This window comes from Mobula hypostoma, chromosome 8 (genome assembly GCF_963921235.1).
Source record: "Mobula hypostoma chromosome 8, sMobHyp1.1, whole genome shotgun sequence".
NCBI classification, from domain to species: Eukaryota; Metazoa; Chordata; class Chondrichthyes; order Myliobatiformes; family Myliobatidae; genus Mobula; species Mobula hypostoma.
In genome coordinates this window covers 92,044,414-92,068,819 of record NC_086104.1, presented here as the reverse complement: position 1 = coordinate 92,068,819, position 24,406 = coordinate 92,044,414, and the positions used below count along the sequence as shown (strand labels likewise).

General features: G+C 39.7%; 1 protein-coding gene across 1 annotated transcript in view; it reads left to right on the top strand.

Moving 5' to 3' along the window:
- The window catches only part of apmap (adipocyte plasma membrane associated protein), a 31,769-nt gene extending 7,724 nt beyond the window's left edge, over positions 1 to 24,045 (top strand). The window contains exons 2-9 of the mRNA XM_063056330.1: positions 3,534 to 3,650; positions 4,100 to 4,215; positions 11,776 to 11,868; positions 12,128 to 12,244; positions 14,274 to 14,448; positions 18,811 to 18,945; positions 20,468 to 20,660; positions 22,424 to 24,045. Of these exons, the coding sequence (XP_062912400.1) occupies positions 3,534 to 3,650; positions 4,100 to 4,215; positions 11,776 to 11,868; positions 12,128 to 12,244; positions 14,274 to 14,448; positions 18,811 to 18,945; positions 20,468 to 20,660; positions 22,424 to 22,633 (1,156 nt within the window). The 3' untranslated portion in view covers positions 22,634 to 24,045. The remainder of the gene's footprint in view (positions 1 to 3,533; positions 3,651 to 4,099; positions 4,216 to 11,775; positions 11,869 to 12,127; positions 12,245 to 14,273; positions 14,449 to 18,810; positions 18,946 to 20,467; positions 20,661 to 22,423) is intronic.
- Positions 24,046 to 24,406: the final 361 nt, after the last annotated feature.

Below are 24,406 nucleotides of genomic sequence, written 5' to 3'. Positions count from 1 at the left end.
AGGATTCCATGAAACAGATGTCGCACACGCCCCTAACAACCCTCTGATACAACACCCTAGCTCTGATATTGTCAATTTTATTTACTAGAGACTGTACACACTTGTAGTTTGGACCGGCAGCCACGTTTCCTTCAAGGAGTCTGACGAGAAAGTACAGCCACAATCGGCATTGCTTCCATAGGTTTTAAGCAGTGATAGATGGTTCAATCGCACTAAAATATTTCTTTGCTGATGATACCACTGTTGTGGGCTGTATCAAAGGTGGTGATGAATTAGCATACAGGAGGGAGATTGAGTGGTGTAATAATAACCTCTCACTCAATGTCAGTAAGACAAAGGAACTGATTGTGTTCTTCAGGAGAGAGAAACCAGAGGTTCATGAGTCAGTAATCATTGGAGGATCAGAGGAGGGCAGGGTCAGTAAGTTTAAATTCCTGGGTGTCACTGTCTCAGATATCCTGGACCCCTTGTATAAATGCAAAGAAAGCATAACAGCACTTTGACTTCCTCAGGAGTCTGGAGATTCGGCGAGTCATCAAAAACCGTGGCAAACTTCTAAAGATGTGTGGTGGAAAGTGGCTGCATTACTGCCTGGGATGGGAACACCAATGCCTTGTGAGTGGAAAATCCTACAAAAGGTAGTGGATTCAGCCTAGTATATCATGGGTAAAACCTTACCAACTATTGAGCTCATCTACATGAAACGTTACCGTGGAAAAACAGCATCCATTATCAAAGATCCTCACCACCCAGGCCATGCTCTTTTCTTGCTGCTGCCACCTGGTAGAAGGTACAGGTACCTCAGGACTTGCAACACCAGGTTCAAGAACAGTTACTACCCCTCAAACATCAGGCTCTTGAACATGGAGAATAACTACACTTACTCTATTTCTGGTGTTCCCACAACCGATGGTCTCACTTTAAGGACTCTTTATCTTGTTATTTCATGCTTGTTATTTATTGCTGTTAATTTATATTTGCATTTGCACAGTTTGTTATTCATTGATCCTGTTTACAATTACTCTATAGATTTGCTAAGTATGCCCGCAGGAAAAGAATCTCAGGGTTTTATGTGGTGACATTATGCTAATAATAAATTTTACTTTGAACTTGAAGCATTGAAATGTCATTGACACTATCTTGATAAAATCCTCAGTCTCGAGCAGCATAAACAAACCATTGGCAGCAAACTCTGATCACATTTAGTCATCCCAATGGGTGGGCTTGGTCTGGATGTATGATACGGCACTCAAAACAAACACTCCAAGCTCTAATGGCAAGAAGTTTTCCAGGAATCACAAAAGGTGCTTGAAGGACATTTCTAAACTCTTCATGGGGGTGGGGTGGAGAAGGAACATTCTCGTTGACTGCTCAAATTGCCTCTATGAGGACACTGGCCATGTCGAGTCTCCACAGTGGGAGTATGCGTGGGCTGAGGCAAAGAGCAGAATGAGCAAGGTACACACTAAACAACTTGCTTGTCCATCCTCTCCAAGCACCATTGAGGGCGAAACAATATCCACTCCACTAGTCTACCAAGAAGAAGAAATTGCCAGCAGTCTCCATTATATTCTTTTGACTTCTGGCTGTTATTTGCCATTTTATTATAGAAACTCAAAATCTATACAGAGGATGTGAGAAAAGGTTCATGATTCAGTTTGTGACCTTTTGTCAAAACCGAAAAATGTTGTAGGTGGAAGTTTTGAGCTTACATCATGCTCAAGGAAACTGGGGCAAGAGTAACAAAAGTAAGGTCTGTTAGGAGAGAAAGCAGGAAATATCACATGAGAAATGAGATAACGTGTCAATGCAAAATGTAAGGTAGTTGGCCAGGTTTGAAATAGCAGGCACTGGTAATAATTCTATTATTGGCAGGGGGGGGTGTGTGGAGATGGAGAAGGGAATTTGGACATTGGCTTTCCATATTGTGTCTCAGAGCCTACAATAGGCGTAATTGGAATTAGAGATGTTCTTGAGCTTTCATAATCAAACTTTATTGCAACAGTGAGAAACATCAGGGATGGGCAAATTGGAATCAGATAGAAATAAAACAGTAAGTAACTGGAGATTCAGTGAATCAGCTTTTGATCTTGCCTGAGCAGTGAATACAGCCTAATACACATAAATTGTAGTTTCCGTTTTTGTCACTATCATGATGTATTATTAAAATGATACTTATTTAATAATTTAAGATTAATTTTCAATCTCCACACCTACAAAAGTTAAATATAGCAGCAATGTTTAGAAATAATATTTGCTGCTTTTTTAGTACATGTTTGCCCTGCATGTGGCCAGTGTTCCATTTGTTCATTGGTTAGTCATTTGCAAAATGTACAGATTCATCACCAGAAAAGCTGCAAAGTAGACTCGGAGCTGGTGTGCTGGAAGTGATTTTTTTTTAAAGCTGTGTCACAAGATGAAATTACCAAGTAGTCAGAGAGAAGAAATCAATGATGTATTCAAAGCTTGCTAAGGAAAAATGTGCAGCTGCCTCACTAATTGTCAGGAATCCCTGGCTCATGACTAATCAGAAAAATTCAAAATGCTATTGAGAGCCATGAGTTCACGTATTGGAAGCATGCAGAAACACTATTCAGTGGAAGGTGTGTACCACCTCATAATTATCCACATGCCTGAACATACTGGGCATCTTTTGCTTCATCTGTGTGATAATCTGCGCTTCCTACATTAATCTCAGTCACTTCATTACCCTTAGCAACATCGTGGAAACAAGTTATCTTTGATCCCGTAAGACTGTAAGAGGGGGAAGGGAATGGTATAATAGTAATTAATATTTATCTTTGTTTTTTTAAACAAAAATATATTAGTAGATCTGTTTAGATTTGTATAGCGAATCCTTATCAAATATGGCAGCATTAAGGGAAACATATACATTTTAGTTTCATCTAGATTAAAATTTTTGGAGATGGTGAGGTTGGGAAAAGTCGCATGAAAGTTATGGCAGAGGGTTTCCAGCACTTACTGTACATTGTTCCTTTCCAAGTCCAGCATAAATACAATTACTACTAAGATTTCTTTCTTTGTAATTGTGGATTTTGTCCTCTGTTGCCTCAGTCCCTAGTGGGGTTACCTTGTTCAAAACTTTAGTCATTTGATTGATTAAGTCAGTTGAATTCATGTTTTATAAGGCCAGGTTGAAATGTATGTACATCCCAATGTAGGCTTGCTCATATGCCTCTCTTTCCCCTTCCTATGTCAACCTGAAGATGGTAAGGCTGAAAGTTCCACATCTGACTTTCTGAGCCCTTTGCTAATAGAAGATCGTGAGCACAATACATTTTGTTTTCCGTTTAAAATGTTTGGACTATCGTTGCCATCTGCAGAGCATCTCGTGTACTTTTGTACCAATTGACCTCATTCTGCAGATTTGACGCTCCAAATGTTGGTGGCTTATGCGTTGTAAAGGAAGCATGCTTTGACACTGGCAGGTTGCTCACAAAAGTAATGAAAATTATTCTCCTGTCCTACAATTTATAATGAGCATTACAAATTACAGAATGTTTATTTTTCAGTGCATATAGTGGGAAAGTTTTCAGAATAACCTTGACAACTCTAGTTGTGACGCTCGTGGTTCCGTTATTGTTGGCAGCATTGCTGCTGCAGTCTCCAATAAATCCCCAGCCTTTCAGGTAAGGATCAACTTGCTCAGCAATTCTGCTTTTCCTTAAAATTACTCTTAATAAATTCAATTAATAATAGACTATAATCTTAGCAGTGATCAATTTCTGTAATCAATGCTTCCTAAGATCTAATAGATAAAATAAGTATATTGTTGACTATGTAATTGCATAAATTTCAAGAAAATAGCTTAAAAGTAGTTTCCAGTAATTGATGTCACAGGTTTAGATTACATACAACACTGGGAGTTCTACCACTGCAATTTATAAGAGTCTGCTGTTTGTAAATGTTTGTAAATGGCTGTTCCTAGCTATTTATAAATTTACATTTTAATAATTTCCTGATTATAATTTCCAGATTTATAGAGGATTCCATCCATTTTAGTCTCTTTGTTCCTGAAGTAATCTGACTTCAAAGTGTTGATCTTTTAAATTTTATTTTCATCCCCTCTCACCTTCAGTTATAAGGAGCCTCCTCTGCTGATTGGTCCTTTGGAAGCAAATCTTAAATTGAGAGAAGCTGAACGCTTGTATGAGGGGCAGCTTATTGGACCAGAATCAATTGCACTTCTTGGAGGTATGGACCAGCCTTGAATATTCATATATGAGGAGATTCTTGAAGAACAAAATACTTGACTTTTAAAGTTAAAGAATATGATCTCTAAATTACTATTAGGAAACTGCAAAGGTGGGAAATCTGAAACAAAATTCTGGAAAAACAAAGTAAATCAGGCAGTAACTGTGATAGACCTGATCGGTGGCTTCCCTCTACCATCAGGAACAGAATTCTTGACTGTATCTCATCTATTTTCTGGACCTCATCTCTCACCCTCTCTCCTGGGTGGAGAAAGAACAAAGTTCCCCTAGTTTGTAAGTTCCATTTCACTAGCCTCCATGTTCAACAGATCATCCTTCATAATGTCTGACAGTTCTTCAAGGGTTTTGCCACTTGTGCAATTCCCCCTTCAGCATCTGGAAAAGATCATTCCCTTTGCAACTCTGGTCCACGCTTTCATCTCCACTGACCATTCTATTCTGTGGCACTTTCTTCCCATGTGATTGCTAATTTGCATCACTTATCATTTCATTTTTCCTTCCTACCAAGCATTAAATCAAATGGTCTTTACAGGTAAAGTACTTCTTCCAGTGTAGTGTACTGCATACTTTGTTTACAATGTGGTCTCCTGTAGGTTGAAGAAACTAAATGTGGAACGAGTGGCATTTAATGTGTGGGTGTGACCCCGTGTTTCCAGCTACCTACCATTTTAATTCACTATCCCATTCGCATACTGACCCTTGCATCTGTGCCTGCACAGTTATAATGAGGCCCATGTAAGTTTGAGCATCCACACCCTTATCTGCCGAGACATATTGCAATTCCTGACTCGGTGTCAAAATACTTTAATTAGGTAACAAGCTTTCCATGTGCGTCAGAAAAGGCCATTTCTGCAAGTTATCCATCTGTGGGGGTTTCGGCTTGAAACGTTGATTGCACTCTTTTCCATAGATGTTGCTTGAGCTGTTTTCCTCCAGCATTTTGTGTGTGTTGCTTAAACTAGCAAGTATATTTTCTCCCTGTGACCAAGTTGGTTTACTTTTGGTGCTCTAATTTCTTCCAACATTCCAAAGACATTTGGGTTGGCTGGTTTGTTGGTCCCTGTAAATTTTCCTTGGTGTGCAGGTAGATGGTAGAATCTGGAAGTTGTGGGATTAGTGATGATGGTCAGTATGCTTTTTTGGGTTGAACGTCTTGTTTTCATCTTGCACCTCTCTGGCTCTGGTTTGATATTCCATGAGCCTTTAGATGAGCAGAACTTGAGTTTTTTTTTTAATCTAATGCTGGTTAAAATATGATTTACTGCAGAAGACGTATGGTGTGTTAGCCTTTATTAGTTGGGGGATTGAGGTCAAGAACCACAAGGTAATGTTGCAGCTGTATAAAACTGGTCAGACCACACTTGGATACTGTATTCAGTTGTGGTCGCCTTATTATGGGAATGATGTGGAAGCTTAAGAGAGGGTGCAGAGTAGATTTATCAGGATGCTGCCAGGACAAGAGGGCATATATGAAGATAGGTTGAGCAAGCTAGGGTTTTCCCCCTTTGGAGCAAAGAAGGATGAGAGGTGACTTGTTAGAGGTGTAAAAAATGATAAGATGCATAGATAGTGGACAGCAGTGCCTTTTCCCCCAGGGCCAATGGCTAATATGAGAGGGCATAATTTTAAGGTGATTGGAGGAAAGTATGGGGGAATGACAGAGGTAGGTTTTTCACACAGTGGTAGGGACATGAAACATGCTTCCAGGGCTGGTGGTAGAGGCAGATAGATTAGAGTAGTGGTTGCCAACCTTCTTAAGCCCAAGATCCCCTACCTCGGCCTTAGTTTTAAAGGCAAGATCGACCTGCTAAATCGTTTAGAGAAAAAGCAGCTCAGATTGTACTTCCAACTTGAAGCCTTTTATTTGGGCTAATTGTATTTGAATTGCATAAAATGCTTTTGTCAAACTTTCAAATTAATTCAACCAAGAAAACACTGTAACTAGCATATCAAACAGGCCATAGCTGTCTTTGTTTAAGAATATTACAATACTTCACACCTTTAATTCTAAGTTTCATTATTTAGTTTTATTTCAACACAAAAAATAAATGAATAAAAATTGACTGTTGCACTCAGTGTGATGACGGGCTGAATACTTATTGCTAGTTCCCTGAAATTTGGCTCATAACTACAGACAGCCAGTCTGAGACAGTGTGTGAGATGTCTGTCAGTAAGACAGCTCCTGTACTTAGATTTAATAACTTTCATCTGTGAAAATGCAATTTCACACAGATAAGTTGACCCGAAGTAGGCACTGACTTTTAGTGCACATGTGGTGAGATGAGGAAACTTCTCCCTGCTGACAAGCCCCGAAAAGTCACCGTCCCTTGATCTTGTTTTAAGCTTGATGTCATTTTGCAGATCAATTATTTCCATTTCGATATCACTTGGCACACCAAATACTTGCTGGAATTTGGCTGCTATCTGTTCTATATCGATCGGCAGAAATGGGTTTGAAATAAATGCAGCAATATCTTTCATGACGTTTAACACCCCAAAACGCCGATCAAACTATTGCCAGTTTGTCTAGGTAAGCACAGTACTGCTCAGGGCGAAAAGCATTTTTTTTCCTTGATGGCCTGTAACATTTTCTCCAAGCTGGGAAAGTGTGTCAGCCTCCCGTTCTTTAAATTTGAAATCCAAATACTGAGCTTGGCCTTAAACGCATTTACTGCGCTTATCATGGGGGGGCTGGTGTTGGTCTTTTCCCATGAACTCGTTGTTAAGTGCGTTTAATTTAGCCATTAGGTCTGTCAGAAACCCTAAATCCAGTAGCCACACATCATCTGACAGTTCCTTGTGCTTCTCGTTTCTTTTGGACAGAAAAGTCTTTATCTCAGGCAGCAAGTCAACAAATCGTTGCAGCACTTTGCCGTGACTCAACCACCGAACATCAGCATGAAGAAGTATGTCTCCGTAAGCGGCATCCAGCTCATCCAATAACGCCTTGAATAAGCGGTGCTGAAGCGCTTTTGCTCGAATCAAGTTTATCAGTTTGACCACCAGTGTCATTACATGAGAAAAGTCCACGACCTTCCCAGCCAAGGCCTGCTGATGAATCACACAGTGATAATTCAGGAAGTTGGGGAAAATCTGGGTCATTACGGCATAGTGCTATAAAACCAACGCACACACCGCGCATTGCTGGAGCCCCATCAGTAGTAATTGCCTCCAGTTTATGAATGGGGATATCATTTTCACAGACGTATTTTTTTAAACTCATTGTAAATATCCTCATCTCTCGTTCTCTCTTTTAATTGCAAAAGAGTGAGGAAGTCCTCCTTTGTTGTAAAATCCTGGAAAGCCATTCTGACAAATACAACAAGCTGAGCTGTTTGCATTACATTCAGGGATTCATCAAACTGTAGTGAAAAATATTCACAGTGACAAGTCCTTTAACACTTGTCGATCCACGTCCTCTGACAGTGACTGCACCCTCCTTGTCACTGTTGCAGTGCCAAGCGGTATATTATGTATTGCGGTTTTGATGTTGTTTTTGTTTTTAAAGTCATTAAAAACAGTCTCTGCAGTAATGGCCATTGCTTCCTTGAATAAATCGTCATCTGTAAAAGGCTTCTTGTATTTAGCCAAAAGGTGACTTACACGAAATGATGCTTCAATAGCAGCCTTATTTTGAGCAGCATGTTTTGTAAAAAATGATTGCTGGGCCTTCAACCCCGATTTCAGCTCCTCAGCTTTCCTGGCATGGATTGCACTCATTAGGGAGTAGGTGTCTTTAAATTTCTGGTGGTTGGTGGTGTGGTACCACTCCAGATTCCCTCTTTTAGTCAGTGCTTGTGTTTGGTGGCACAACATACATACACACTTGTCTTTCACCAAGATAAATCCCATTCTGGATGGAACTTGTACGTTTTCGCCTTCTTTTGTGGAGTCTCCGCCATGCTAGCTAGCTACCTTGCAGGATATCACCAGCGAGTGCCGTATATTGATGTTTGCGACAGTCTGTACTCTTATCTAATCGGTCACTTTGATGCAGCACAAGCTATACTGAAAAAAAATACAACAGCTAAATCAAAGAGAGCGAGAGGCGCTAACTTTTCAGTAAAAACTAAAATTAATGCTAATTACTAGCACACTATCCGAAATGCTGAACCTGAATACACGCTATTAAAGGCAAAAAATTGGAGAGAAAGAAAGAGCAGTACAACTGATCAAACTTTTGCATAACTGACGTAATATAAATAGCAGCATAATAGAGCCAAAACCGATTAAAGTTGATCAAATTTTAGTTAAGTCATGAATGTATAAGTGAGTCATTTTTACCCACACGTGTTGTTTTCTTTCGCCATTGGACAGTTTGCCCATTTGTTTGTTTATGTTTAAGATAAACAAAGCTCTCCCATGCTCCATGGAAATTTGACAGACACCGGCAATAAGTCACTTGATGTCAGCGCACATGTGATGTATGACACTGGGCAGTGGAAAATAGAACAACACAATAACCAAGGAAAGCAACTAAGTGTGGGCTAAAAACAACTCACATATGTGCTCTAGGGGTAAAATTTGCTTTTTGCATCAAAAGGTTTATCAGGCATAATGTATTTGTGTATTTATTTTTCATTTTTTTCGGGATCTACTGGGAAAGTCTCAAAGATCGACCAGTTGATTGCGATCGACTGGTTGGTGACCACTAGATTAGAGAAATTAAAAAAAAATCTTTTAGAAAGGCAGATGGATGAAAAGAAAATGGATGGGTATGTTGGAGGGATGGGGATCTTGGAGTAGGTTAGAGGGTCAGCACAACATCATAGTCCAATGGGCTGTGCTATACTGTTCTGTGTTCTATATCAAATACATAATTAAAATTAGAATCATATCTCAGCCTTGGGAATCATATTTCTTTGACTCCTGAAGTACAATATGCCACTATTCACCTCAATGTCAATTCAGAGCTCCCCTTTTCTCTCTTTATAGCCTTTTCCTTTTCACATTTCTCCTTTTGGTGTTTGTCTAAATTGAATATGGACTTTTTAAAGCTGGGGTAATAAGCGATCAATGAACCTGCAAATTCTTACAATGTTGATTAGATTTCACTTGTATTAACTATTCACCACATAGATTGCTTAAATATAAGGTGTTGCACATTACAGGGCATCATTTTTATCAGATTAATTTTTACTTGGCTCATAACGGAAAAGGTTTGGAGCCTGTGTTACTCTGATTTTTCTTTCTAGCAGCTTGCTTAACAGAAATTTGGAATAAATTTTGCAAAGGTCAACTTGGTGGCTGAAGTAGCATATTATAGACAGGATTTAATGTCCAGTTCTAAATCCATTTGTCAAAAGTTAAGGTTAGTAAGTTACAGGGAAGGAAAATTTTTGGGAAGCCAACTTCATTACAAAGGAACTGTCTATAAACTACAGGGTATAGATTGAGGGTAAGAGGTTTAGAGGGAAACGAAGAAAATTTATTTCACTATGGCTGTTCAAATTGGAAAGAAACTGCCTGTATGGATGGTGGAGGTAGGTATTCTCACGACATTTATGGAGTATCTAGATGAGCTCTTGAATCACCTAGGTGCAGAGGTATACAGATTACGAGTAGGTGGTGTTAGAATAGATACTTGATAGTCAGCATGATTGTGGTGGGCTGATACCCTGTTTCTGTACTTTGACTCTATAAGCTTATTTGAGATGTGAATTATACTGCTTAGACCTCTCCTATTTTCCTTTGCAACTGGACATAAAATGTAAGTTTCATTAAATGTACATAATATAGAACTAGATAACGATGTGAATTTCCTTGAAGGCATTAACCCACATTTTATTGAATTCGCAACATTCTTTGTATTTTTTTTCTCAGTTTATTTTATTTTACCCTTCTCTATCCAATTCTGCTTATAATCCTTCACACTTAAAAATATTTCCTTAGGTTTGGGATTCATTTCCACCATATACATCATGTCTTGTACAAACTTGTACTTGTTAAATGTAGGATATTTTTAAAGATGAAGATGAGGATAAGAGAGCCCATATCTTAATTTTGACTCATTAGTTGATGTTCTCACATCCTTATTGGTTTGAATCCTATTCAAAGACTGTGTACACACTTCATGCAGACACTGGAGTTGCAGTGCCAAGGGTACTGTCTAATGCATGAGTTAAGACCATAAGATATAGGAGCAGAATTAGGCCATTTGCCCCAATGAGTCTGCTTCGCTATTTCATAATGGCTAATCCATTTTCCTTCCCAGCCCCAATCTCCTACCTTCTCCCAGTATCCCTTCATGCTCTGACCAATTAAGAATATATCAACCTCTGCCTTAAATACATGTAAAGACTTGGCCTCCACAGCCTCTATTCTGAGACTGTATCCTTTTGTCCTAGACTCTCCCACCATAGGAAACGTCCTCTCCACATCCACTCTTTTGAGGCCTTTCAACATTTGATAGGTTTCAATGAGGTCATCCCTCATTCTTGTGAATTTCACTGAATACAGGCCCAGAGTCATCAAATGTGCTTCATATGACAAGCCATTCAATCCTGGAATAATTTATGTGAACCTCCTTTGAACCCTCTCCAGTGTCATCACATGCTTTCCAAGATGAGGGGTCCAAAGCTACTGATAATACTCCAAGTGAGGCCTCGCCAGTGCTTTATAAAGCCTCAACATTACATCCTTGCTTTTATATTCTAGTCCTCTTGAAATAAATGCTAATATTGCATTAGCCTTCCTCACTGCTGACTCAACTTGCAAATTAACCTTTAGGAAATCTTGCAGAAGGACTCCCAAGTTCCTTTGTGCCTCAGATTTTTGAATTTTCTCTCCATTTAGAAAATAGTCTACCACTTTATTTCTTCTACCAAAGTGCATGACTGTACACTTCCCGACACTATATTCCATCGGCCATTTCTTTGTCCATTCTCTTAATTTGTCTAAGTCCTTCCCCTCTCTATTTCATCAAAACTACCAACTCCTCCACCTATCTTCGTATTGTCTGCAAACTTTGCAACAAAGCCATCAATTCTATCATCCAAGTTATTGACCTATAATGTAGAAAAGAAGCAGTCCCAACACAGACCTCTGTGTAACACCACTAGTCAACAGCAGTCAATTAGAAAATGCTCTCTTTATTCCCATTCTTTGCCTCCTGCCAATCAGCCACTGCTTTTATCCAGGGTAGTGTCTTTCCTGTAATACGATGGGCTCTTAAATTGTTAAGCCCTACCTAACCGCGCCGGTTGATATAAAAATTCCTTTGGCAAAGTTTGAAGAGTTCACTTATTCTTGGTTGACTAAGACAATAACTTACTTTCTAACCAAAAACACTCTGGGAAAATTATCTAGTTGTGATCACTTTGCTTCTTGTGAGAACTTTTTGGAATATGAATGGGCAGCAAAGCTTTCTCTACACTTTAAAAGTGCATAATTACTTCTAAATAACTCTAGGACTTCCAAAGACGTGAAAAATATACAATGCATGCTTTCTGTTTCTGAAAAATTAAAGCTGAGAATTTGATCCAGCTTGTTTTTCTAGGATACTATTTAGTGAACTGAATTCTGTGTGGGATCTCTGCAGATGTGATATTCACTGGAACAGCTGATGGCCAGATTCTGAAAATAAGTGATGGAAAAATACACACCCTGGCAAGAATTGGCAAACTGCCTTGTGGTAAGATTTTCTTGATATGACATATGGATAGATTTTTAGATATTTCTGCAGTAACATCATCTTTAGCAAGATTTTTTTTAAACATACATGCAAATTCCAAGTCTTAAATGTTCAGGTGAATTATATAATTACAATTTGCTTTTCCCATGGTACATTAGTTTTTTTTAAAACTCTTTCTTCAATACCCTTGCTGCTACTTTGGCTTCTAATTGGCATGCAACCATTCTTGACATTACTGGTACCTATGTCTTGCACCTAGGAACATGGGAAGATGAACCAACATGTGGAAGACCTTTGGGCATCCGACTTGGCCCAAATGGCACTCTGTTTGTGGCAGATGCTTACTATGGGCTGTTTGAAGTTAATCCAGTCACAGGTAGATTATTTACTGTCAATATAACTGAACATAAAATTGCAGGTCCAACATAATTTTATGTACATACAGGTATGCGCCTTGTTTACTTTCATTACTCCAGAGATTAGCCTATGTACTTTGAAAAACAAATGAGATGAGGTGCCTGTATTTTTTTTTAATCATGACGTGTGCCGGCACCTTCTTTGGGTGGTTCTCTTCAGACTGAGGATGGCATGTTTCCTTTCTATTTCTGTGGGTCCTCAGGTGACTAAAGGCAATGTGGGACTCTAAAATTCCCTCACAAATGAGGCAGTTAAATGGTGGGTTGTTTGAGGTGGTACATTGTTTCTGCTATTTATGCTGGGAGGCTGTCTCAATGCCATCTCACATGTTCCTTATTCACTTTGAACAGCTATGGATCAGGATTGACAGGAGTCAAGTAGGGATGTGGCATATTTCAAGGAGGTTCTGAGTCCACCTTTGAATTTTTTTGATGACAAACTCTGCCATCTTCATCAGGGATCGAAACGTCAGTTATAATCGATACCTGTACCCAGCTGGAAGCCTGAGAATTGTTTATTTGTTGGAATCCTGTATGTTTCTGAAATCCAGTGTCATGATGTGAAAGGAAATACCCAATAGCGCTGCCTGGTGCTGGAGGTATTAGTCTAGGAGGCGAAGCTGCTACAGCTGAAACTTTGTTACTCAATCCATTTGAGGGGCATAGGAATAGACAATCTATATTCTTTCCCAGGGAGTGAGAACTAAAAGTAGGGAACATAGCTTTAACAGGAGAGGTGAAAGATTTAAAAGGAAATTGAAGGGCATCTTCAAGCAGAGGGTGGCGTATCTAGATTGAGCTACCTGAGAGGGATTCAGGTAGGTACAGTACAACATTCAGAAGATACTTGGAAAAGTACATGATTAGGAGGGATTTGGAACTATATGGGCCAAATGCAAGCATGAGGGACTAATTTGGTGAGCATATTGGTCAGCATGGATGAATTGGGCTGAAGGGGCCTGTTTCCATGCTCTCTTGTGTGTCTGCAGAGTAGACTCACCAGCCTGGGCTTCCTCAGTTTCTCTCTTTTATCTGGGGAGCAAAGAAGAGAGGTGTTCATCATTGTTTTTGGAGGAGTGAAGAAGATAAGCCATTGTACCCCTCTGTAAATAGGATGAGGGAAGCTTTCAAGCCAACAATGAAAATGAAATGACAGTTTGAGTTGCTTGCTTTAACCTTTCAATGTGGAGTCAATAACTAATGAATTGTTTTTATACACTCCTCCAGTAGAAATCTCTCAAATAAGGATGGAATGAAGGAAAATGCACAAATTATCACCATTTCCTCTGAATGGGTGGTTGTATCACAGGAGGGTCCTTTTGAATTTCTCTTTAGTTCCCCTTGTGTTCCTATCTGAACAGTGCACAATCTGGTATAGGTGCAGGGCAGAAATGAGAAGAAGTTGAAAGTTCTAGAAAATGTTTATAAATGTAAATGATGCAGTATTCAGGTCTTGCTGGCCAAGTTTCCTATCGGTAGAACATTATAAAGAGCAGAAATTGGGTTAATTTTAGCTCTGAGATGCAAAATGAATGATACAGTTCAAAACATTAAAGTCTTGTGGGGTTGGGCATGAAAGAACTTTAAAGGACCTACAATTTAGTTGCTTGGTGTGCTGATTTGTTTCTTTTCATAAATTATTTTGCATTTCTTTATTTTCCTGTAAATGCTTGCAAGAAAATTAATCTCAAGTTAGAATGTATATGGTGACATTTATCACACACACACTTTGATAATAAATTTACTTTGGCTTTGATTTTCTGCTGCGGGCCTGTGCAATTCCAGTATTGAGTCTTGAACCTGCCACCAGATGGTGCTGAATCAAAATAAAAGATTGCAGTGCTTTGTCAGCTGAAAGGCAATGTACTTTCTGAAGACAAATGATAGGTACATTCTGCCAGCTGTGCATCACAAGGGAAAACACATGGCCAAAGGTATTTATTGTACACTATACTTCTCATTTTGGGTATTGTATAAAACAATTTGCAGGTGAAGTGAAGATGTTGGTCTCTGCCCAGAAAGTTATACAGGGTAAAAGAATGGCATTTGTGAATGACCTCAGCATCACTCAAGATGGTAGAAAGATCTACTTTACAGATTCTAGCAGCAAATGGCAGAGGAGAGACAACAAATATCTTGTGATGGAGGGTACAGCTGACGGGCGGTGAGTACTCTAAAGTTCGTATGAAAGTTTTGTGGCTAATTTGGAATTATTTTCATAGCTAGTTGACTTTAGCACCTGTTTTCTTTTTAGTTCTCTCTCCTGGATGAAGCATCCAGTGGTGTGCATAAACCAGCAAGTATTAGACGAAAACAACAGGAATCCTGCAGATGCTGGAAATTCAAGCAACACACATCAAAGTTGCTGGTGAACGCAGCAGGCCAGGCAGCATCTGTAGGAAGAGGTGCAGTCGACGTTTCAGGCCGAGACCCTTCGTCAGGACTAACTGAAGGAAGAGTGAGTAAGGGATTTGAAAGTTGGAGGGGGAGGGGGAGATCCAAAATGATAGGAGAAGACAGGAGGGGGAGGGATAGAACCAAGAGCTGGACAGGTGATAGGCAAAAGGGGATACGAGAGGAACATGGGACAGGAGGTCCGGGAAGAAAGACAAGGGGGGGGGGGACCCAGAGGACTCCCTTGTCCATTCGTCCCCCCCCCCCATCCCTCCCCACTGATCTCCCTCCTGGCACTTATCCGTGTAGGCGGAACAAGTGCTAGACATGCCCTTACACTTCCTCCCTTACCACCATTCAGGGCCCCAAACAGTCCTTCCAGGTGAGGCAACACTTCACCTGTGAGTCGACTGGGGTGATATACTGCGTCCGGTGCTCCCGATGTGGCCTTTTATATATTGGCGAGACGCGACGCAGACTGGGAGACCGCTTTGCTGAACATCTACGCTCTGTCCGCCAGAGAAAGCAGGATCTCCCAGTGGCCACACATTTTAATTCCACATCCCATTCCCATTCTGACATGTCTATCCACGGCCTCCTCTACTGATTTGAAAGTTGGAGGGGGAGGGGGAGATCCAAAATGATAAGAGAAGACAGGAGAGGGAGAGATAGAGCCAAGAGCTGGACAGGTGATAGGCAAAAGGGGATACGAGAGGATCATGGGACAGGAGGTCTGGGAAGAAAGACAAGGGGGGGGGACCCAGAGGATGGGCAAGAGGTATATTCAGAGGGACAGAGGGAGAAAAAGGAGAGTGAGAGAAAGAATGTGTGCATAAAAATGATTAACAGATGGGGTACGAGGGGGAGGTGGGGCCTTAGCGGAAGTTAGAGAAGTTGATGTTCATGCCATCAGGTTGGAGGCTACCCAGACGGAATATAAGGTGTTGTTCCTCCAACCTGAGTGTGGCTTCATCTTTATAGTAGAGGAGGCCGTGGATAGACATGTCAGAATGGGAATGGGATGTGGAATTAAAATGTGTGGCCACTGGGAGATCCTGCTTTCTCTGGCGGACAGAGCGTAGATGTTCAGCAAAGCGGTCTCCCAATCTGCGTCGGGTCTCGCCAATATATAAAAGGCCACATCGGGAGCACCGGACGCAGTATATCACCCCAGTCGACTCACAGGTGAAGTGTTGCCTCACCTGGAAGGACTGTTTGGGGCCCTGAATGGTGCTAAGGGAGGAAGTGTAAGGGCATGTGTAGCACTTGTTCCGCTTACACGGATAAGTGCCAGGAGGGAGATCAGTGGGGAGACGAATGGACAAGGGAGTCCTCTGGGTCCCCCCCCCTTTGTCTTTCTTCCCGGACCTCCTGTCCCATGATCCTCTTGTATCCCCTTTTGCCTATCACCTGTCCAGCTCTTGGCTCTATCCCTCCCCCTCCTGTCTTCTCCTATCATTTTGGATCTCCCCCTCCCCCTCCAACTTTCAAATCCCTTACTCACTCTTCCTTCAGTTAGTCCTGACGAAGGGTCTCGGCCTGAAACGTCGACTGCACCTCTTCCTACAGATGCTGCCTGGCCTGCTGCGTTCACCAGCAACTTTGATGTGTGTTGCAAGTATTAGGCGAAAGCTCTTTTTATAGTTGCAGTAATTGCCAATAAATTGAATTAACTATAATCTGATCCCCAGGTGATCTTTTGTCAGTGGGAAGATGAATATCCAGAATTTGGACCTAATTTTTCTCCTTTTCCCCCACCTCCCAATCATCATCAGCACAGAGATTTGTATTCCATGGGCCAGTGATTGAAACTTGCAACCTTTCAGTATAGTTCATTACCACATTAGACATTGTATTTATCAGCTGACATAGGCAGTTTTGAGTCCACCACCTTCAATCTAAATGTGCTTCCTTTTCTTGCAGTAACTTTGCCTGCAAATGTTGCAGGTCTGTGCCCTTGCAAATACTGTCAAAACCCTTAGCTTTGAGCTCTACTATGTTTAGTTTCATCCTCTACCTTTGGTTATTGTATGTGTATTTGGTCAACATGCATGTTGTAAAGTCTTTTTTGTGTAGACCAGAAACTAGGAAAGCAGCATTCAGCTGGAGTACTCCACCAACTGACTTCTCTGTCTCACACCCTCTGCTTTTGCAGCCTCATTCATTTCGGTTTCTGTTCTTGTAACTATATTTTCTGATTCTGTCTTTCTTTGTTTGCTCTTGGTATTACACCAAGAAACCAATGGAAGATGGACTTTGATTTTATTCTGGTACTATGTCTAGAATTTAATCTTTAATTTTGAAACTGTAGTTTTAGTCTGTTAAGTGTTTGTGTTTTACCAAGTAATTAAGGACTTTTGATGTGACACCTTGTCAAATGCCTTTTGGAAATTTATCCACAGGACATGCTATTTCTTCAGTGAATTTCAGTAAGAGTAGCAAAGGTAAGATGGGAAATTATAGGCCAGTTAGTCTAACATCAGTAGGCAAATTTATTAGAATTAACCTACACAGAAAGATGCCAAATGGTCAGGATATTTGGCACAACATTTTTTCTAATAGTTTTTGTTTGAAGTGGTAACTTTGGAAGGGAAGTGGGGTTTATGTTGCTTACATAGACTTCAGTACAGCCTTTTGACAAGGCCCCATGTAGAAGGCAGGTCCAAAATATTGGAACCCATGGGATTCAAAGAATGATGGTGTTGGGTCCTAAATTGGCTTGGTAACAGGAGGCAGAAAGAATCCAGGTAACAACTTGGATGTGAATATGTGAGATATGATTAAGTTTCCAATTAAATGAATTGTTGATAGTGAAGCGAATAGTCTTGAGATATAATAGTCAGCTGGTGAAATGGGTAGAGCAATGTCATGTGAAATTTAGTCTGTTAATTATGAGGTGATACATTTTGGGGGTAGGTCCCTAGGGAGTATTGAGGAGCAAAGTGACTGTAATATACAAGTCCAAAGATCTGTGAAGGTGGCAGTGAGATAGATGGGGTGGTGAAGAAGGCATAGAGAGTTGCCTTCCTTAGCCAAGGTGTAGAGTGTGAAAACAGGGAATCTTGGTGCAACTTTATAAAACATTGAATTTGCAACTTCATAAAATATTGAATGAGCCTTTGCTGAAATATTGCACACAGCTTCAGTCACCAAACTAAGGACACAATAGCACTGGAGAAGATGTAAAGGAGATTCACCAGCATGTTTCTTGATATAGATGGGCGGTATAGGCTGTTTGTTTTCCATAGACTAGAAGTTTCTGAAGGAGCACCCTGGTAGGGGTGGAATTGGAATAACACAGCATGGAAACAGATTCTTTGGCCTAACTCGTCCATACTGACCGTGGGTGCCCACCAAGCTAGTCCCATTGCCTGTGTTTGCCTCATATTCCTCCTAAACCCCTCATATCCAAATACTTATAGAACTGTCTTTTAAATAAGTTATTGTTTGTGCACTTCCTCTGGCAGCTTATTCCATATACTCACCACAATCTGCATAATGATGTTGTGCCTCTAGTCCCTTTTAATTCTTTCACTCTATCCTTGAATCTGTATATTCTCCCCTAGGGGAGAAGTCTGCGTTCACCCTATGTATTCACATCATGTCCTAGCCAGTGCAACCCCTCCCTATAAAATAGGCCCTTAACACCTGATTGCATCCCTGTAAATATTTTCTGTAGTCTTTCCAGTTTAATGATATCTTTAAAACTTATACAAAATTTACAAAGTATAGATAGTAATTGGTTAGAAATATTAAGTGAGGAGCAAGAGATTTAGAAGGAACCTGTGGAGGAATTTTTCAAGAGAGTGTTGGAATATGCCTGAGAAGATGTAGAAGTGTGTTCTCACAGCACTTAAGAAATGGTTGGACAAGCACTTGAATTGAAAAGGCATTGTAGGCCACAGAAAATTGCTAATAAATGGGCTTTGAATAAGTGAGTGTGATGGGTGTAGTGAGTTGTAAAACTATGTCTTTCTAACTCAAAATTGGTCAAATGCACAATTTACTCCCAATTTTGTCTGTGATGCAAGCAGAACAAATAGCCTTAAGTGAAAAGTAAAGTAGATTTAGCCTTTTACAGTATTTCAAATTGTTAAACTGTTCTTATTGGTGACACCTGTTCTGTTTGCAGATTGATGGAATATGATACAGTAACTCAGCAAGTGGAGGTTTTAATGGATGACCTGAGGCTTGCAAATGGAGTACAACTCTCCCCTGCTGAGGATTATGTTCTGGTTTCTGAGACCACCATGGCCAGAATTAGAAGGTGGGAAAAAATGATAATGTTTGTGGACAAGATCACTGGATTGGGGTGCAATGATGTCAAAGGTTCATGGTATTGAACATCATACACTTCACAACATTTTCTGTCAATCATTGTTAGATTTTTAGTCCAGATTACTTTTTTTGAAGAGCTGATTCGTGGAGATAGTAACTGGAGCCAAACTGCTTTGAATTTGTCATCTACCCTACTTTTAGCTTGTTGGCCTAATAAAAATTCGAAAGACATTAATGGATTCAGTGTGTATCGAGTGTAATCTGCTGTAGGTATAAATAATAATATTTTTATTTCATCAGTTTGACATGTTATCAGCTTTGATGCCTGATTATTTTTCCTTTTCAGTGTTTGTTTGCATTTGAAATAGACAAGCAGTCAAAGGCCAATAGATCCACCAGGTTTGGGATGCATCATAATGGCTGAAGAATGATGACTAAATATCACTTTCTCCATCTGCTTATTAAAACAGGCCAAAATCTGGATGAAAAACTTGGGTTCAAAAATATTGGACAAAATGCTCTTGGAGGAATTTCTCTGACGCTTCCCAATCAATCGAAACCCACAAGGCAATCAGGATATTTAAAAAAAAATTTCCATCAATAATACTTTATTAAGCAAACTCTGATCCTTGTAGCTGGATGGTATAGACATCTTCACACTTAAGTGCAAATATCTTTACACTTGATCTATTCCATCTCACCCAAGCTTAAAACAGATGAAAATCCTCCAGACCTTAGAGAGCAGGCAGAGTTATATCTATGCTAAACTTTAAATATAATGACCGATGCAGTCTGAGGATTACACTGGTGGCAGGCCGCAACTGTCGCCATACTTCTGCCAACACCATAACTCACCAACCCTTGCTATACATACTTGGAATGTGGGAGAAAACTGGACCACCTAGAGGAAAACCACACAGTCATGGGAAGAATGTCCAAACTCCCTACAGTGTCAGGAATCATACCCCAATTGGTGATCGCTGGTATCATAATGTGAATGTGCCAACTGCCCATGCTACTGTGCCGCCACAATTACACATAAATTACAAGAAAAGAAACAACTAGAACAAATAAAAACAAAGTCCATTGTGGTTCAAAGTATTCATAGGGTTGCTATACTGAAGTAGGATTGAAATTCAAGAACTCGTATGATTTAAGAAAAGCAGTTGATGGTGTGAAATCTCAGGCTTCTATACTTCTTGCCTGATGGTAGCTGTAAGAAGATGGCATGGCTCAGATGGTAGAGATCTCTGGGCACTGTTCTCTTGAGGTGGCACCTCATTAGACACTAATAATGATGGGGAGGGATGTGATAGTCAACTACTGGCACTATGTTTGAAAGATCAAGGAACTGAAGGCTCCAGAGAACTGGCACAGAAGAGTTGAGGCTAGATAATCAGTTACGGCAGAGCAGACCTGAGGTGCCTGGTGGCCTACTCCTGCTCTTGTTTTCTTGCGTTGTGCTGCAAGCTGATTCGTGTACTGATACTTGTATTCTATATCCTTTCCAGGTATCATATCTCTGGACTGAGAAAAGGGGGACATGACATATTCTTTGACAATCTTCCTGGTCTCCCTGATAATATCAGACCAAGTAGTTCAGGAGGCTATTGGGTAGGCATAGCTGCGCTGCGACCTAATCCTGGATTTTCTGTACTGGATTTCCTCGCTCCTAGGCCTTGGCTTAAGAATTTAATTTTGAAGGTAAGAAATTCATTGGCCAAAATGATTTGCAAGGCAAGTCAATAATAGATCAAAATATCGATAATAGGATAAGAATGCAGCAATGTTACTTCAGTTTGTAATGTTTTTGTAGTGCCATGGAATTTTGTAGTCCATCTTATTTAAGTATTTTGTTATCTATATGGAAGCCAGTAAGAAGACATCCACTGCCTTTAAAAAAAATTCCACTTTGTTTACTCCCTTGCATTTGCATATTCATTTATATTGCACTTAATTTTAATTGCCAGACCTGGCAGATGATTCATGTGAACTCTTCTTGATCTTGATTTTTACTCTATTTAAAAGTAAGTGCCTTTTCAGTGCATTGCTTGGATAAATTCAGTGAGGCATATTACTTTAGTTCTGACGGCCTGCAGCCTCTAACAACATTGCACCCCTCTATGTTAAGGGGTAACCTTGCGATAGACTGGCATTCTATCTGGGGGGGAGTCTCGTACTCTCAGTTGCTTCACACCACAGAAACTGGCATAAGCACCAGCCTGATGGGCCACGAGGCTTGGGACAGACTTTAACTTTAACTTTAATGTTAACAGGTGGGCAAACCTGTCAATGTTAACTAGCCTGGTCTATAACTGTTGAGGGCTTTTGGGTAATGTATGGTGTGGGATTCAGTGGCAGCTGCTTTTCTTTGAATTAAAGTATCTTTAAATCATCTTAGCTTTTTACTTTGAATCATTTTTATCTTTTTCCATGAATCTTCCATTGAGTGATTTTCCTCTGAGATATGGTGGTGGGGCCTGAATGCAGTATTCTTAAATTGTGTTAATCTAGAGTTTTGTGCACCTGTAAATTCCTAAATTCTTGATCTCTATGGTAGCATTCTTGTATTTTGAGGGATATTGCGGATTTGATTCTCACTCTAGCGACTGGAGTATATAAAAAAACAATTGGTGTAGTATAAAAGATTATGCTATGTTGTCCTGAAATCCTGCTTGTTTTCCAAGTTATTTGTGTGCACTCCAGTCAGCACATTTAGACCAGGGTGATAACCTAATCTATCACTCTTTCTGATTAATCTATTAATCAATTTACCTAATTGACACCTCTGTGTCTTGATTCACTATTCAAGATTCTTGGAAAATGATTTCTGGGCAATTTATCTTGTTTCTCCCAGTACCGTGCACAATCTTTGGCTAGGGTTAGGTGAATGATGTAGTCTAATATGACTGCTCTGTCTAGGATGCACATCTGTGAACATTGATCAGACCTGCCTACTCCTGGAGTATATGGCCCAATTGGTTTAATCCAAGTTGGTAGAAACCCTGTATAATATCTGATTTTCAATAAAATTTTGTAAGTGATTTTCATGACCTCAGTACATCTCCAAAAATAATTGAATGACCACTGACTGCTTCCAAAGAAGTGATCAGAGTTGTACAAAGTTAAAATAATTGTAGTAACAATCAATCTGCTGGGGAACTTTTGGGCTGAAATCCACCCAGTTTGTGCTCCAGATTCCCGTATCTGCAGTCTCTTGTCTTGAAATTTGGAAGTATGGCAAGTTAGATAGAGGAAAGTCTCATAAAATACAAATATGCTGAACTGTACTTTCTGCACCTTTTACTTACCTCCCAGGGTGATTGACCATGTAATGTTGTTTAATTTATTTACTGTTTAGATCCTTAACACCGGTATACGATTTAAAGCCCTTTTGTGTAGGAGATGCCAGTGTCTTTTATTCTCAAATTTCTTGAATGGTTACAGAATTTTTTTTTTGTCTTCAGCTGGTTAGTCAAGAGATGACTATGAAGTTTGTACCCAAGTATGGCCTCGTACTGGAACTGAATGAGGATGGATCTGTCAGGAGGAGCTTTCATGATCCCCACGGAGTGGTTGTGCCTTCAGTTTCTGAGGCCAGTGAGCACAATGGGTACCTGTACCTGGGTTCCTACTACTTCCCTTCCCTCTGTCGGCTGAATATCAATGAGGTTTAATATTCCCTTAACACAGAACAAAATATATCTTTGTTGGTCATTATGCAGCTGCCAATTTAGACCATCTGCCAGCTGATTTTAAACTAACATATTTGAGAGGGTCGTCCTGCTTTAAAAATCATAAAATGTGTAAGTGTTCACGATTTATTTTGTCCTTTTGAAGATTAGACTTCCTTTGCTAATTGTTAAAGGCAGGTGAAGAGGAAAGGTTCTTGTATTTCTCCGAGCTGATGGGCTTTAAAAAAAAATACTAAAAATGGAATTGTATCTTTTAAAAAGTAGGTATAGTCAAATGAACTAATTGATGAAATTACCTCATGAACATTGTGGACTTCGGGATATTCTGAAGACCAACTTTTCTTTTTCGATATTTTTATTTATTACTACATAAAGAATATAGAGTACAAGTAATATATAAGTCAAAAAAAAGATAAAGTAATACCAATACATATTTGAATCACACTTGCAACCTCATTACTCTATATTCATGTAAATTAAATTAAATATGATAATTTTATTATTATATAGACAAAAAAATCTAAACCCACTACCAAGATAGAAGCTGCTTGGTAAAGAAAGAGAGAAGGAAAAAAAATCCTTATCATAGTGAAATAAAAAGTTCAAAAAGGAATACAACCCTTGTGTTATGTAAAGGTTGGAATCCAGGTATCATTTCGATATTCCAAGGTCAACAATTCCTTCCCAGGATGTGATTTCCAGAATTGTCCTTGTGTGATCTAATTAGGGTATGGCATAGCTATGGAGTAATTTCTACCCTCTTGCCAAGTGGTAGATCATATCACACGTTTAATGGGCTGAATGGTCATTTTTCCTTTCTCCAAACTTTTGCCCACTCATTGCCTTCATAATTGTAGCATTCAGCAGCATTTCAGATGGATAAATCTGTCTCCCTCAGATCTCAGATAGTTGGGCAGTTGAATGTTCTAGCTTTGCAAGTGATTCAGAACAATTGCTCATGTAGGCACCATTAGGTCAACGGCAGACCAGCAGCCTATTCAACAACTATTTTAGAAATTATGCTGAAAATATTTTGAAACTTGTGTCCCTTAAAGTACAGCAGGTCATATGCACAGAAGGATGAATGGAAAGTGAATTGCTAATATAATTAAACTGTGTAAACTATTGTGAAAAGGTTGCCGCGTGCACTGTAGATCTGAATTTATTTTGCTTAATTCCATTCATTTCAAATTTTGTAATTGTATAAATAGCAGGTTAAAACTCCAGAAGTATTCACTAATTGTATTCCCAAATGATATGAATTGCATTCTCAAGTATGTCTTTCTATGATGGGACGTTGCAGAATTGTACTTCTATTCAAATGTTCCAAGCTTGTAAATTTGTAAGACTATGGCATGTACACGCCACATTGCTCATTAAAACAGTAGACTGAACTGAATGGAGAAGTTTCATTTTTCACCTTTCTGTGTTCATTGGTGTAGAAATACATTTAGAGAATTGTTAATATTTGTGCAGAAATATGGTCTGCACTGCACATTTACTGGAATTCTGTACCAAGATCAGGAATTGCAAGGATGCAGTATTTGGGGAAGGATGTGTTTCTGGTCACTTTCAGTCATTTGGCTTCATTCAAATTCAGAATGTTGAGTGGGTGAAGTGTTTTCCTTGCAACTGACCAAGACCACTCTCTAGGGCATGGTATCAACATTACAAGGTAGAAGAGCATTCCCCTGCGGAATTTCACAGGAGTATTATCTAATCCTGTGTGAAAAAGCATTTTTGAGCACAGGTGGT